This window comes from Carassius auratus, chromosome 25 (genome assembly GCF_003368295.1).
Source record: "Carassius auratus strain Wakin chromosome 25, ASM336829v1, whole genome shotgun sequence".
Classification (NCBI taxonomy): Eukaryota; Metazoa; Chordata; class Actinopteri; order Cypriniformes; family Cyprinidae; genus Carassius; species Carassius auratus.
The window spans coordinates 16,911,125-16,926,639 of record NC_039267.1 but is presented as its reverse complement, the minus strand read 5'-3'; the positions used below and the strand labels follow the sequence as shown (position 1 = coordinate 16,926,639).

The 15,515-nt window shown below is 38.1% G+C and overlaps 1 protein-coding gene across 1 annotated transcript; it reads right to left on the bottom strand.

Moving 5' to 3' along the window:
* Positions 1–27: 27 nt before the first annotated feature.
* On the bottom strand, positions 28–14,239 carry LOC113043550 (plakophilin-3-like). Its single transcript, XM_026203001.1, has 13 exons — positions 13,866–14,239; positions 10,812–10,918; positions 9,481–10,352; positions 7,203–7,326; positions 6,915–7,119; positions 5,139–5,313; positions 4,111–4,228; positions 3,844–4,008; positions 3,580–3,762; positions 3,347–3,500; positions 3,062–3,257; positions 2,881–2,968; positions 28–1,291 (listed from the first exon to the last, which is right to left on the bottom strand). Exons 1-13 carry the CDS (start codon positions 14,089–14,091, stop codon positions 1,250–1,252), a joined length of 2,655 nt encoding a protein of 884 aa, XP_026058786.1. The 5' UTR covers positions 14,092–14,239; the 3' UTR covers positions 28–1,249.
* Positions 14,240–15,515: the final 1,276 nt, after the last annotated feature.

Below are 15,515 nucleotides of genomic sequence, written 5' to 3'. Positions count from 1 at the left end.
AAAAAAAAAACTAGTTTGACAAAAACAAACTCTTTATTTCCTTTTTATTGCTTTTTATATGAACATAGATCTATGACACTCACGCACATGCATTTTACAATGAAATTGCGACTATATTAAAACGATATTAAAAAATATTCTAGACATTCGATCATCAAAGACTTTGAAAAGAGAACATTCAATGCATTCTTAAAGGTCAGGAAGTTCAAGACCTCTCTGCAGAATCAAGTCTCCATCCGGTGAAAAAAAAAAAAAGCATGTCTCAACTATTTAAAGACGGCAAATCCCTCATAACAGTCTATTTCATACACACCAGATTAACTATCTTCTGCAAGCATACCAACCTAAACCAAACATTCAACATCCATAATAAAAGTTTATACATAAAAAAAGAACACTACGTGTAAGTAGAATTGCTTACTATCAAATGAATGCACATATTGCACCATACACAATTATGAAAAACAGAATAATTCATAAGTGAACAGAAATTATCCATATGTATTTGGCATATCTTGATGTTTCTTTGTTAAAACATACAGTGGGTTTAAATGCAACATTTCCATTCAAACATTCAGATGGTATTTCACCAAGTGTCCTCATATCATTAGAGTTAATATTTTTACACTTAATAATGACACATACTATCTGTACATAGCAAAACACCAAAAAAAGAGAGAAGAAAACCCACTAGATTTTAAAACAGACTAGTAAGAAATAAGCAATTCTATTATGACAAGAAGGCTGATTAACAGCCCAAATCTCCCCAGAGACATTTACAGCATTTCTGTGTATTATAAAACATATTACAATCTCCTTATATCATCTATCCCCTCACATTTCCAATGTTCCAGCTAAAATGTCTTCCCTACCATCATAATACAGATATTTTTCTACAAATATCAACAAAAAAAACTGTTTTTAAAGGATGGATTAAATTCCCAAGATATAATTATTATATCATGGATATTCTGTGTTTCTGTATATTAATAGACAAAAATATATATATATATATACAGGCTACAGCCAGTATATAAATAAAAGACATATTGCATTAAATCCCTGAGGATTTTTGGGGAAAAATATAAAAAATACTAGGCTAAACAGGAAGTGTTCATCCTATACAGTAGCAATAAAGTCTTGTGTGTGTTATCCACTTTTCAGAATATTTATTTTGCTGGTGATCCGGTTATATTTTCTTTATCCATTGTCCTTATTAAATATCTTCTTGTTTGACATTATAATCCATTCAGAAGCCCAGGTCTGAAAAGTCTTCTTTCAGGAACCCTTTCTGTAAAACAACAAACCAAAAACAACACCATGAGTGAGTGACGCTTTTAATCTTACAGGCACATAGTTGTTCCAGGTAGCACACTGGCTAGCCTCCCAGATTTGAAGTAGAAGACAGAACACGTTTTTTCTTTTTCTTTTTTTCACCCATTGGCGTTGTATGGTGTGTTAGGACATGCTCACGAGGAAATCACCTGCAATCCACATCTTTGGGTGTGGCTGAACCTCTCCTTCCCATATCAACACGCTTTAGCTGTGTATGTTTGTGTGTTTTGGAAATAAGCAACTCAAATATGACTGTGTTAGTTCCCATCTGATTATCCAGTGTGATACGTATTCATTCGCGTGTTTGTGTGTTTATATGGGCTTTTAAACAGTCTTCAAATAACTGGAAAATGTCTAGAGGGCAGAGCGGACTGACGGCCATCGTGACGTGCAGCTGTACTAGTTTGTAAAGACACAACACAAAGAGACACATTCTGAGGGTTTTATTTTCTAAGCTGAATAAAACTAAAGTCAAAATGGTAACAAATATAGATTTGTAAGATTTATGAAGTAAATGTGAGTGAGTCACATCAGGTATAGTTGCTGTATGGTTGCGAGAGTGGTCCCTAGATATGGCTCCAGTCAGTGAGTTTCACTTATTTTTGTAATCGATAATTTGACCATTTAGAAAAGTGAATGAGTTTGCCAGTCTGCGTGATTTGAGGTTATTTGTGTTGGTAGTACAAACTGTGTGGGAACAGCTATGTACTGAAGTTTAATTAGTCTGCAGGTTGAAGCGAACCCCAAGGAACATGATTTTGGAGGGATTTTTATAGCCCCTTCTCCTTGGTATAGGATTGGGCCAGTTTTGGCTGGATTGGGTTAATTTTGGTTGCGATCGGGAAAGCTTGGGCTGCGATTGGGCTAATTTTGGCTGCGATTGGGCTAGTTTTGGCTGCGACTGGGCTAATTTTGGCTGCGATTGGGCTAGTTTTGGCTGTGATTGGGCTAGTTTTTGGTTGCGATTGGGTTAGTTTTGGCTGCGATTGGGCTAATTTTGGATGTGATTTGGCAAGTTTTGGCTGCGATTGAGCCAGTTTTGGCTGCGATTGGGCTAATTTTGGTTGCGATTGGGCTAGTTTTGGCCGCAGTTGGGCCAGTTTTGGCTGCGATTGGGCTAGTTTTGGTTGTGATTGGGCTAATTTTGGCTGCGATTTGGCAAGTTTTGGCTGTGATTGGGCTAGTTTTGGTTGCGATTGGGCTAGTTTTGGTTGCGATTGGGCTAGTTTTGGCCGCAGTTGGGCCAGTTTTGGCTGCGATTGGGCTAGTTTTGGTTGCAATTGAGCCAGCTTTGGCTGCAACTAGGCTAATTGTGGCTGTGATTGGGCCAGTTTTGGCTGCGATTGGGCTAGTTTTGGCTGCAATTGAGCCAGTTTTGGCTGCAACTAGGCTAATTGTGGCTGTGATTGGTCCAGTTTTGGCTGCGATTGGGCTAGTTTTCAGTTCCAGTTGTTATGCAGACTGGACAACCCTTGATTCAATTACCCATACTATTGAACACACACACACACACACACACATAATTAACATGGTCCTAATACTTACGCTTCTGTAATCTTTGTGTAGTTTCTTATACTGGAACATGTTGCTCAGCACTGTTGCCGCAGCTTTAGCAGCTTTCAGTTTAGCAGAGCTAAAATGTAAAATTGAAATTGCAATGTTAGTTTGGAAGCAATATAATATTCTATTCATTTTTGTAGTAAATTTGGATGTCTTTTAGTTTTACCTGCTGTCATGAGACGTCTTGATGCCCATCAGCTTGGGCAGACCGTCGAAGAAGGTGATGTCTCGTGCAGCCACCATGCTGCTGGTCACCAGGTTGTTGAGGGCTCCACAGATGTTCACCACCACATCACTGGACGGCTCCTTCTGCCGCCCATCGGCGGGGAGTTTGGAAAGCAAGGGATTTACCACCTTTGTGGCTAAAACAAAAGACACAGTACAATGAGCTCCTCTAAGGCCACAGAGATGAGATGGACTGAAGTTGTGTAGCTGAGGAAGGAAGCCTCACCCATGTCATTCTTGTCCTTGGCGTGACGGGTCAGGTTTCTGAGGAAGCCGGTGAGAGAACGCAGCTCGAGATCGTTGTTGGTCCTCAAGAGATCCAGAATGACAGGCAACATCCTATTCTGCTCCAGTGCCACACGACTCAAGATGGACGGCCACTGAAACATAAGAGAAGTTTTGTTAAAATAACTGCTTTGTAACTAGCTGCAGTTGTGTGATTGCAGGGGAAACTCTTACCCGCTTCTCTCCAGCTGTGATGTTCTGCAGGGCTCCGGCCGCGGCCTCTCGCGTTGTGGAGTTGATCTCGCACTTCTGCAGCACCTGGTTATACACGTCCACTATCTTAGGGTGCCAGAGCCACTCAATGTCTTTGGGCTCCCGTGACACTTCTGTAAATGTGGAGAGGTCCTGATTTTGTCTCTGGAACAAACGACACAACATGAGATGAAGCTGAAGTTTGAGAATAAGAAGTGAAATATGAATTTGAATGCAGCTTCTTACATCTTTGGCCTTCTTGCTATTAGGGGTGAAGCAGCCGATAGCTTCTGCTTTTGAGGAGCTCTGAGCTCGATTCGGACCCTCCAGCCGCAGAAGTGCTGAAGGGGGCATCTCATTGTACAGCTGAAAGGACAGATTCCTCAAAACACACACTGCGTTCTCCACACCCTGAGAGAGGAACACACTCATGAATGGCCATGTGAACACACACCTCGCAGGCGGAGGCAACAACAGAAGCAGAATATAAAAAAGAGGGTGTTACACAATTACCTTTTCCTCCACTCTCTTGTCCAGCAAGCATTTCTGAATATAGCCAACCAGAGCATTTATAAGGCCACTTGTCCCTCTCATCTTCTCTCTGGTCTTCTCGTTCACCGAGCTCAAGTTCCTGTACAAGAAAACAGAAAGATATATCAAAGGTTGAATCTCACAAAGACCTGGTTTTACAAGAGAAAAAACGTGTATATAATATGTACATTTAAATAAATAAAAAATATATATTAACTTAAAAAAATAATAATTGTTAAGATACACTGATTGTCTAAATATAATTGCTGTACATTTTATTTAATCTTTAACAAATTTTCATTAAATAAAGTATTTTCAAAAATAAAGTCACAATGAAATAAGGCCTAATAAATAATCCTAAAATCATATAAATATAATTAATTTTCTATCATTTTTAACAACTACAAAATAAAAATTATTTTTATACTTTTTCCAAAACTAACAGTTATAAAATATGCATAATTTTCAAAAAAATGTCCTAAAAATCTAAAACAATTTTTATAATTTTCTAAAACTAATAGGCCTAAAAATTTATTTTCTTTCTACAATTAACAAAAATATTAGTCCTAAAATATAATAATTTTTATATAATTTTCAAAAATATGTCTTAAAGAATTATGAAAAATAATAAAAAAAATTATGTCTTAAAATATGTCTTAAAAATATAATTAATTTTCCATAATTTTCTAATAACAGTCCTAACACAGGCTTAATTTTCTAAAGAAATAGCATCCCTAAAAATATAATATTTTTTGTTTTTCTAAAAACAACTGTCCTAAAAATAGATGTCTTTTTATATTATTTTTTAAAACTAAAAGTCCTAAAATACATTTTTTATATAATTTTTTTCCCTAAAAAATCCTCCTAAAAACAGCATTAATATATTTTTTATAATTTTCTAAAAATGACAGTCCTAAAAAGGTGCTTAATTTTCTATAATTTTTCCAAAAATAACATTCCTAAAAATAGACTTTGTGTGTGTGTGTGTGTGTGTGTGTGTGTGTGTGTACCTGAGACAGCCGGTGGTGTTGAAGAAGATGTCGGACTCGGAGGGGTTCAGCTCAATGATGTCGTCTTCCCCGGTGCCAGAGAGGGGAATCAGAATCTTATCTGTCAATTCGGGAAGAGTTTCTTGTGCCAGCCTTTGTTTCAGGTTATCCTTAGAAGACAGATTCCACAGAATACCTACAGGGAATTCGAGCAAAGGGAGAGAGAGATCAAGAGAATGAGGAAAAGAGCATGGGAATGTGTCGTGGGAAATAGATAAGAATTTGAATAAAGATAAAGGAAAAAACAAAGTGGGGAAAAAAAAATCTGTAGCCTTTCAACCAATTTCACAAATCGAACTTCCGTGCAAAAGATTTACAACTTCCTTTGCTTTTGTTATGATGTCATCTTCTTAAATGCCGCAATTTTTAGTGGTGGGATTGGTATTGGTAGATTTATTTGGTTTATTGGAGCTCCTGCATATCCAGACACGCACAGCCGCTAGACCGGCATAAACCTGACACACCAACCTTCGCTACAGGAGTCCGCTCATTCCACTGCACATGTCAAGACAGCGTCGAGCAATAATTAAATAGTTTGATGCAATACTGAGAGATCAGGCAACGCCCTGCGTACAACACATGCAGATCCACATGCACACATATAGTCCGATGATGAAAAGCTCTTCGTACGTCATATCCCGAGTCATTTAATGGTCTACACTCACTTCTTCACAGCAATGCCACAGAAGAACCATTTCTGGTTCCACAAAGAACCGTTCAGTCAAAGAACCATCTCTTTCTTATCCTTTTGTAATCTGAAGAACCTTCTTTCACCACGAAGTTCCTTTTGTGGAACAGAAATGTTCTTCAGATGTTAAAGGTTCTTTTTTGAAATCATTCAGGGAAAAAAGGTTTTTCTATGGCATCATGAAGCACCTTTATTTTCAAGAGTGTACATGGGCACTGGAGCTCATTAGCATGAATTAAAAAATGTTCTATATTTTCTACACGTTATATACTGTTGAACTGAATAAAAACGAAAAACAACATCAGCTGTATCTTTGGCAGAGATGGCCCAGTACGCATTGGAAGACGTGTATTTGTTTCTGAAAATTTGCATAAATATCATTCTGTACAGCAAAGTAATGATAAAAACTGTATTTAAGATAATTCAAATGTAATGTTTCATAGAATATTTTTGTGTTATGTTTTTTTTAATGCTAATTAGAACAATAAGGGCCAGATTTATAAACAGGTTACATCACCACAAATCCAGTTTAGGCGTTAAAAACTACTGTAAGGATTTACTAAAGACCCACAGTGGAAAATTAGTAATTATACGCCCCAAAAAAAAGCATGTCTAAACCCATTTTGTGCCTGTGTAGTTAGTAGATTTCACACACCCAATTATGTTTGCTATTTGATCAATTTTGTTGCATCTGTGTTCTTTAATACGTGCATTGTCAGTAGATCAACCGCATAACTTTCCACTCCCATCAGTACTTCTGCGGTCTCACGTTAACTTTCTCCGTTTAGTAAATCTGCGACCCAAATCATTAGCCTAGCTACATGCAAACTTGAAACTCCACAGCAATTTCATGGTAGGAAAAAACATTTCCCTACGCATATTTCGCAATGTTTTTACACTGATTCACCACGTTGACCAACCGTAAGCAGCTTGGTTTAAAAGTAATAAACTTGCACCCCCTGCAAAATCAAAGGGAAATCTTTCGGCCTTTCGCGTGTAACCCAATGGTGAGTGAAGTTAACCAGAACAGCGTGTCTGAAGAGCCCCACCTGTGATGTTCTTGCGGAGTTCGTCGTCTTGTTCTTTAAGGGCGTCTATGAGTTTGGGGATCCCGCCGGATTCAATAAGGGCCACTTTGTTGTCCATGTTCTCATAGATGAGGTTTCTGGTGGCGCCAGTGGCGTAGCGCTGCACCTCTTCACTCTGGCTGGTGAACAGGTCGACCAGGAGGGGAATGCCCTTCAGCTGATTCACCTGAAAGAAAGAGGACTTCTACTTATATCCAAAACACACGTTTAAACATTTCACTTTTCTTTGCACGTGTAGCGAGTACAAACCAGTTTCTTTGCATCATTGTTATGGTAACACTCATGCTGAATGTAGGCAGCCCCCAACATCTGAAGATTTGGATCGGGATCGTCAAGATAGGTAATGGCAGTCGGCATGTCCAAACTGTTAAGTCTATGGAAGAAAGTATGAATAATTAGCTTAGTAGCATGCTAACATCAAACTTTACTGGAATTAATTGTGAACCTATTCGTGTCTTGAGCTGTTGCTAAACCTAAAGTGGAGCTTAAAAAAGGGCTGTTTCTTTGTCAAATAATTCATATATCATCTTATCTCAATTTCTTAACTAGTACTAATTCATTGTAGGAGTCTTTTTGCTCAACGGGACATTCCTTCATGTGTGTTTATGTGTGCTGGTGCCTGTCGCTGGAGTGCTAGGAAGTGTGTGTTTCTTTCCCAGGGCGTGTGAAGTGTGAGGTGGCCGGACTGGTTTGGGTGTGCCTGTGCAACAGACTCGCTCTTCACTTTTAACACACATATAGGCAGGACTGGGCAACATCAAACAATACACAAGTGTGCACACACACACACACAGTGCACAGATAAGCTAAGTATGGGTGTACTGACAGGCTGTTAAACACATTATGAATAATTTTATGCTTCAAAGGTCAGTCCTGCCCTCACTGTTATCCAAACTTACACACCAAACTAAGCTTTTTTATGAAAACAGCTAACAGAATTATTTGCAATCAGTAACATGCAGTGTTTGTGGTAAAACATAGTACGCCTCAAATAGCTACGGTACATAATTCAGGGAATTTTTGACCGACAGTAATAAGGAAGCGTTTGCTTAGAAACATGTAATTTGTGGTGGAACATGTTATTTGTGCATTTCAAGCAATTAGGCCTATGTTTGAGTGGTGTTTTATGCTAATGGTGCTAGCATGCTACTTTTGTGCACATCGTAAGTCATTCAAGCAAGATGTTTTGACACCAGACATCCTTAGATAGCAGTCACTGCAAAGTGAACAAAATCTTATTTGTATATGTGCCAATTTCAAAACAATTTTGGAATAATGTAGTGAATAAAATACTGGAAAATAATTGATTAAATAAAAGGTACTTGGTATTTGACTGTTTCCTCGCTTAATAATCATTAACTTGATGGGTGCAAACCAAAAGATAAGATTGCTCATAAGATTTGAATGCAAGTCTGGTATGAGCACAAAAGAAAAATACAACTTCATGAACCTTATGTAACACCAGAGTGGAACAAAAAACTGCAAACAATAAAACCCATGCTGAATTATGATTGGATGAGTCACAATCAACAGCCTTTACAATAGCCAATATAAAAGCACATGTGACTGCGCTTCAGTTCAACATTTCAAATTTAATTTGGCAAGTTTCTCTCTCAAGTTAAACAAGTTTCTGCTATGTTCAACAACACCCTTAAAGAAGCCATGAAATGCAAATTAATCTATTTTCTAAATGTTTTCAATGTTATAGTGACCAATTCATCATTGCAAATGTTCAATTTCTTAAATATTGTCATTTTAAATAAAAAATCTTTAACTTGATCTTATTCATCAGTTTTTTTCCTGGTGACACATGCTGGACTTTTCCAATTAGTTTGTCCACATAAATTCCGCCCTATTCTTACAATCGGCTTCAGATCTATTTCCATCCAATCAACAGTTGATGGAAAGAACCAAGTCTACACCCTACTTTTTAAATATTTACGATCACAATGTACAATACAAGATCTGCCGCTACTTTCTTCTAGTGCTGGTGAAATAAATCGATGCATCGCGAATCCAGAAATGATTCTGCGCCAATTCTGATGTTTTCTAAATGCATCGCGATTCTCTCTCAAATCGATTCTGAGCTTTGTTATTCACAACAGATGGCACTGCATGCTTTAGAAACAGCTGTACTCTGCTTGATTCCTGTTACTTACATACACTTGAACCTAAAATAATAATTCATAAAGTTCATAAGATTAGAAGCAAATTACAGGGGTGTTCACAGTGAGCTTAATCTCATGTAATTAAAGTATTCTGAGCCGAAGTGTAATTACATGTCGCTATTCAGCACACTTCTTCATAAGCATTAGAGTGTGCAGTTAAAAACTAAATTAGAGCGCCATCTGCTGTTAAAAACTAAGCTCAGAATTGATTCCAGAGAGAATCGCGATGCATTCATAATTGATCCATGAAACGCGATGCAACGATTTATCGTGACAGCCCTACTGTCTTCCTGGCCTTGGCTCATTTGGGATGCATTTCGCTCAGTATTTTGAAACACTGAAAGCACATGTGTTCTTACCCGCTCAGGTTGCCCATGCTCCCAGCCATATCCATGCCATCAAACACATCCTTGCCTCTCCCGACGCTATGCATGCTCCTGACAGATCCAGCGCGTGACAGCCGTCCCTGCTGCATCATGGCCAGGTTGCCCTGGGAGCCACTGAATCCAGCACTTCCGTACATGCCTGATGATATGCTGGCCCCGCGACTCGTTTGCCGGTTGTTGATTCGGCTGATGGTGCGGTGGGCGGGGCCTTTAAAGGATGTAGACTTAACGTAGACCTCCTGCTCCATGCTACCTCCTCCGCCGCCAGTGGCCAGCGTCCCACTGAGGGAGCGTTTCATGGCCGGCAGCGTCATAGAACTGGCCTGCTGCTGTCCGCTTTCGAATCCGTTCACCCTAGAGGTCGAATACACGGACTGACGTGGGTAGGTGTTGGCGACGTAACCGTTGCTCATGTTCTGCATGGAGGCCTGTTGTATGTAAGTGGCATCTCGTTCTGAAACCAGGCTGCCGTCGCTGTCATCCTGCGCCGCCCATGAGGAAGCCACGTGGCGTGGTATGGATGCCACACGCATGGAGTGCACGGACTGGGTGTCCTGGTCGCCCCCCATTCGGCTGAAGGATCGAGTCATTGCGTTGACCTGCTGCTGTTGCACTTGGCCCACACCACATTGGTAGCCACCACTTTGGTAGCCACCACTTTGGTAAGCACCACTTTGGTAACCACCACCCTGGAAACCACCACCCTGGTAACCTAAATCTTCTTGGTAATACGCCCCGCCTCCACCACCACCACCACCTCCTGTGTAACTCATTTTGGTTCTTGGGGCAAAATCAATGGCAGAGCGGGATGAGTAACCACTAGAGTACTGGGATGGACGCGGGGTCTAGATGAAAAGAGACATTGAAGAAAAGAGACACTAAATATATATAGAAGAAAAGAGAAATTGAATATGTAGAACCCTATCAACAATAGCTATCGATTGATTAACATTTTTTATCAAATTGCATGTGTCAATGAATTAATCAATGCAACTCTACTTTTGACATGGTATCAACAGGTATACACCCTATCTGGAAGTGCTTAATGCTTAGACATTTCTAAACTTGTGATCTTTCATAAGTGGCTGTTGGTTAGAACTTACCTGTGAAATTTCACATCTAACTAACACAATCCCCATTACTCATTTTCAATATTTGGACAAGACAAGATGGATGTCCATAAAGCCACACACACACACACACAAGTACAAACAAGACTTCCTCAACTTGTCTCAATAAGTGCTATGTGTTTCAAACATGTAAACTACTGTAAAATATTTATGAAGAAATCGAAAGACTCCTACCGTCATTGGTCTGCCGGAGGAATAAACAAAGGATTTAGAGCTGAAATTTGGAGTGAAATTCTGGCTCGTTGTTGAATATTTTGTCATGGTTGAGTAATTCCCAGACTCTAAGAGAAGATACATTAAATGCAGAGAATTAATATAAATGCACATATAATCTTGAAAACCAGTGAAAATGAATGAGAAATAACATGGACTAGTTTTTACGGCCTGAGTAACCCTCCCAGTGAACTTTCTCGATGTGCCATCACATTCAACACGTTACTCACAACTGACTAAGAGCTCAGCAACAATGTATTTTAGTCAGAAAAACAAAACTCATGATGTCAACTCAGTGACTGATCTGAACTAGTGACTACAACCAGCTAACATTAAATCAAAGATTCTCATTGTAAAAATATGGCCTTTGATCTTGTACTGTTTTCCATCAGTTAAAATATTTAAAATATAAAATATATAAAATATATAAAAAATATAAAATATATAAAATATATATAAAACATTTTCTTCAAAAGATATATAACCAATCAGTTAACAGCAAAGAACTAAAAGAAAATAGAAATTTGGTTTAAACCAATAAATTGCATTTGTTTTAAAACACAAAATTATTAACTACCTACACAACTCAGTAATTTGAAAACCTATTGTAAGCGCTGAGTGTTGTAAACATACAAACTATGCAGCAATTAAACAAATAACAAATTGTTTATTGAACAATTTAACATAAAAAAACATTAAATATCCTCTTTTGTTCCACTTTAGTTCTTTGGTGGAACAATTAAACAAAAAAATGTTTTATTTTGTTTCACTTTAATCATGTTTACTACAGCTTTATGTGAAACATTTTTTTTTATGTAAAGGTCCATGTTTGTTTTCTGAACCACTAAACAAATGTGTTGTTTTGTTTCCCTTTAGGTATGTTTATAAAACCTCTCTACAAAAATGCATGTTTCTTGCTTTAAACATTAAAAACACATTAAATGTGTTTTTGTTTCACTTTAATCATGTTTATTATAGCTTTGTATGTATGTTTTGATGTAAACATGCATGTCTTCTCAAATTAATTAAACAACTTTGTATTGTTTCATGTTTGTGACACTTAGGCTTGTACATAGATTTTTCTACTTTGTGAACTTACTGTACATGCAAGTTCTTTTGCTTCCTTGTAGTCAGGTTTATGACACATTTGTATGCAAGTTTCTGTGTCTTATTTGAATGTAATCTAGTTGCTGAATGGATGGCATTACAGAGTGCCTGCATTGTGGGAAATAAGTTACAGGTGTTCAGATGTAAAGCCGAAGATTTACTGCTCCGTAAAGTCGTCAAGTCTGTAACTTAACAGCTAAGCCAGTATGCTCGGCATGTGTCTTTGATGACACTGCAAGTATAAAGCGAACTACTAGAGTTACATGAATTACCGCAGTGCAAGTTTACCACAGGTTTACAAGGTTTTTTTTTTCTGGATCAGAAGCAGACTTGGGGCTAAGACATCCAGGTTTGTTTCATCAAGGTCTTATTTATGTATCTACGGGCATGCAAGTACACGCACATTAGTGTATGTGTGTGTGTATTTGTGTGTGTGTGTGTGTGTGTATGAATAAGGGAGTGGTATAAGCGTTTCATAAGTGAATAAGTGTGGAGTGAGTTGAAGACAACAGCCAGCAGAAAAGACAGAACCGGTCTGATGACTGAGACACTCCCAAAGTCCCTACCCAAAAAAACACACACCCTGCCTCACCCTGTCCTAGTGCATTGCTTCAAACTAGTGGAATTAAACACAAGCAATCACTAAGTCAGGACTAACACTTTAAGTGTTCAAATGAAGTTTTGTTTTAAAACAATCCTTTTGGCATACATCTCTATCAAGCTCCTAACTAATGCTTGGTATTTTAATGTCAAATCTAATTTTCAGACTTACAAACACTTTCAAGACACGATATTGATTCCTGAAAGCGAGCTTGTAACAGGGAAACACAGGGATTTTCTAACTTGTCAAACACAGGTAAACCTCATAAACTGGGGTCCGGTTAACGTGTCCGCTATAAGCACCAGAGGTTAAAACCCTGGAAACAGTAATGGTAGACCCTCATAAAGCCAGGAATTCGATCACTTCTGGCCTTAATCGCTCACAGTAACCACAAATTCTTGAACACTTTGAGGATTTAAGTAATTTCAAGAGCACACTAATGTGTTCTAATGTGCTTTACAGTAGTACAGTAGTGCAAGTTTCTTTTGTCTTTAAAAACTAAACTTTGAGTAACTCCTGGCTATAATTCTGAGGATTAAAACAAGTAGTTTGGATTTCTCTGAGGTTACATTCTTCAGCTTTTCTGTCACACCAATTGATATTTAAGCCATTATGATTGACAGATCTAAATTCCCTTTCTTTTGTGCAATGCTAAGCACTTTTTTTTGTCTCGAGTGGGTTGGGTTTTTCTAAGCAGAGCTTTGAAACTTTCACTCTCACTCAGTCATGTAACAGGAACTGAGATTACACCTGAACCTTGCTCAACTCACTTAATTATTAACACAAACCACAAACCAGAAGTCGCACTGTGCCACTGCCACATAATATATATCATAAATGATACAGAAAAAAACATTCATATCCGATTGTAATTCTTCATTTAAATCACCACTGCTAAAGTTTTGTTAAAAAAACAAAGGTAAATGCAAACTAGTTTAGGTCAAGTCACACTAAAAAAAATAAAAAATAATAATAATAAAATAAAAAAGATACATTATCTACCATTGACGTGGGATATTTAGTCTTACTGTATATCCAAATAACAGAAACCATTTGACCACAATTTTGCTCCTGGCAGTTTGTTTCTGATAACTATGTTGTTTTGCATACTTGCCTGAACCAGTACAGTACTAACCTGTGCGTGTGAACTAAATAATAATGCTTCTTCTATTGATATCTAACAAATAATGACGTTCCCAAAAGTCAACCTGGCAGATGATGAGTAGATTAATAATTCAAAGCTGTTGTGTTATTGTAGATGTATTACAATGAGATCCGAGCGAACAGTGACACACACACACACACACCTGAGGCTGCGTGTTGTGCCGACGAGCCGTTCTGGCGCGGGAGCGTGGATTTCTCCGCCAGTCTCAAAGTCACCTGCTGGTGCACGCGCTTGAACCTCGCCTCCTCCTTGGCGTAGGTCCCGCCGTGCGCGAGCTCGGTCTCGGAGGGAACCGCATAAGTGCTGACGGACGTGTTGGGCTGCAGCGCCGAGTGAAACACGTTCTCCGAGGTCATACTGACACTCATGGCGAAGCGACGATTGAACCACCGAGATTAAAGAGTTAAAGTTCCTCCAGAGAGCGGGAAAGTAGATCCCCACGGTGCGAATCAATAAAGGCGTCTTCAGTTAGTCAGCTTGTGTTGCTCTGCGCTGATGCTGAAGTACTGACGGCTGCTCAGAACCCCTCGGCTTTTTCGCAGGTGGGAGGTAAAGTGGGCGGGGCTTCGAGTTGAGTCATCAGTTACCTGATCCAGGTAAACTCAAGAAGGCACGAAGTAGGGTCTTTTTCATGATTGTTTGTTCTATGTAATTGCGTTCTGAGTTAATAAATAGAAAATTATGTCCACTTTTCATGTTTTTCTATTTCCCGCCTGTCTGTTTCTGTGATGTTTCTGGACTTAACTATTATTATTGGAACCTTGAACATCGATGGCATTTTTCAAAAGCAGAAAACGTTCTTTATAGTTTTCAAATGTTCTTCAAAATGGTTATTTTAGGAACTGTTCGCTGAAAGGTTCTTTGGGCAACCAAAAAATGGTTCCTAAATGGCAACACAGAGTGTAGACTTTTTGGTAACACTTTATTTTAGTGTTCGTTAGACGTGTTACATGTACTTACTATAGTCATAACAATAAATTATGCAGAATTACGTGCAGTAGACTCCAATTCTAACCATAACCCTGCTGCAAGTTGTTATTACTCAGTCCTTAAGTGTAAAAAATCACTGTAAAAGAAAGTGTAACAACGTAATGGGATTTACAACAAATTGCTGAGGTTACACTTTATTTTAAAGTGTCCTTTTTACCATATAGTTGCAAATCTAAGTATTGAGAAATATTATTTAACTATAAACCTAGGTTAGGATTAATTTATTGTTAATGTTATGGTAGTAAATAGGCTACATGTAGCGTGAAACAAGGACACCTTAAAATGAAGTGTTACCATTATTTATTATACAGTATAGCAAGAAAAAGAAACGTTTTTAACGTTAAACGTAATTAATGAAAGTATTTGAATAGGCTGACAAATTTTAGGACATGACAAACATTATTTACAGTGTGGATTTTGAAAACAACCAAAAAAAAAAAAAAAAAAAAAAACTTAAAAAAGTATCACTTTTATCGTGAATAAACAATATACTTTTGAATAAGTCACACAAAATTCTTTCATTATTGTAGACATCTTGTCATCGTTTCGGCGGGAATGTGCTCTGACATGTAGGTGACGTGTGTTTAAACAGCGTGTTGTTATTGTATCTTAGCGTCGCCTAGCAACGTTAGAACCGCGCAAGATCATGCTGTATCAAGTTTCACCTTTTTCTAAAAACTCATGCATGGCTTGCTTTCTATAAGACACAAAAACTAATATTACGATACTTTCCAGCTGTATGTTACCAGTGCCAAATAAACTCAGATTTGTTACTAGATTTCAAATAGCCAATAAACTTAAT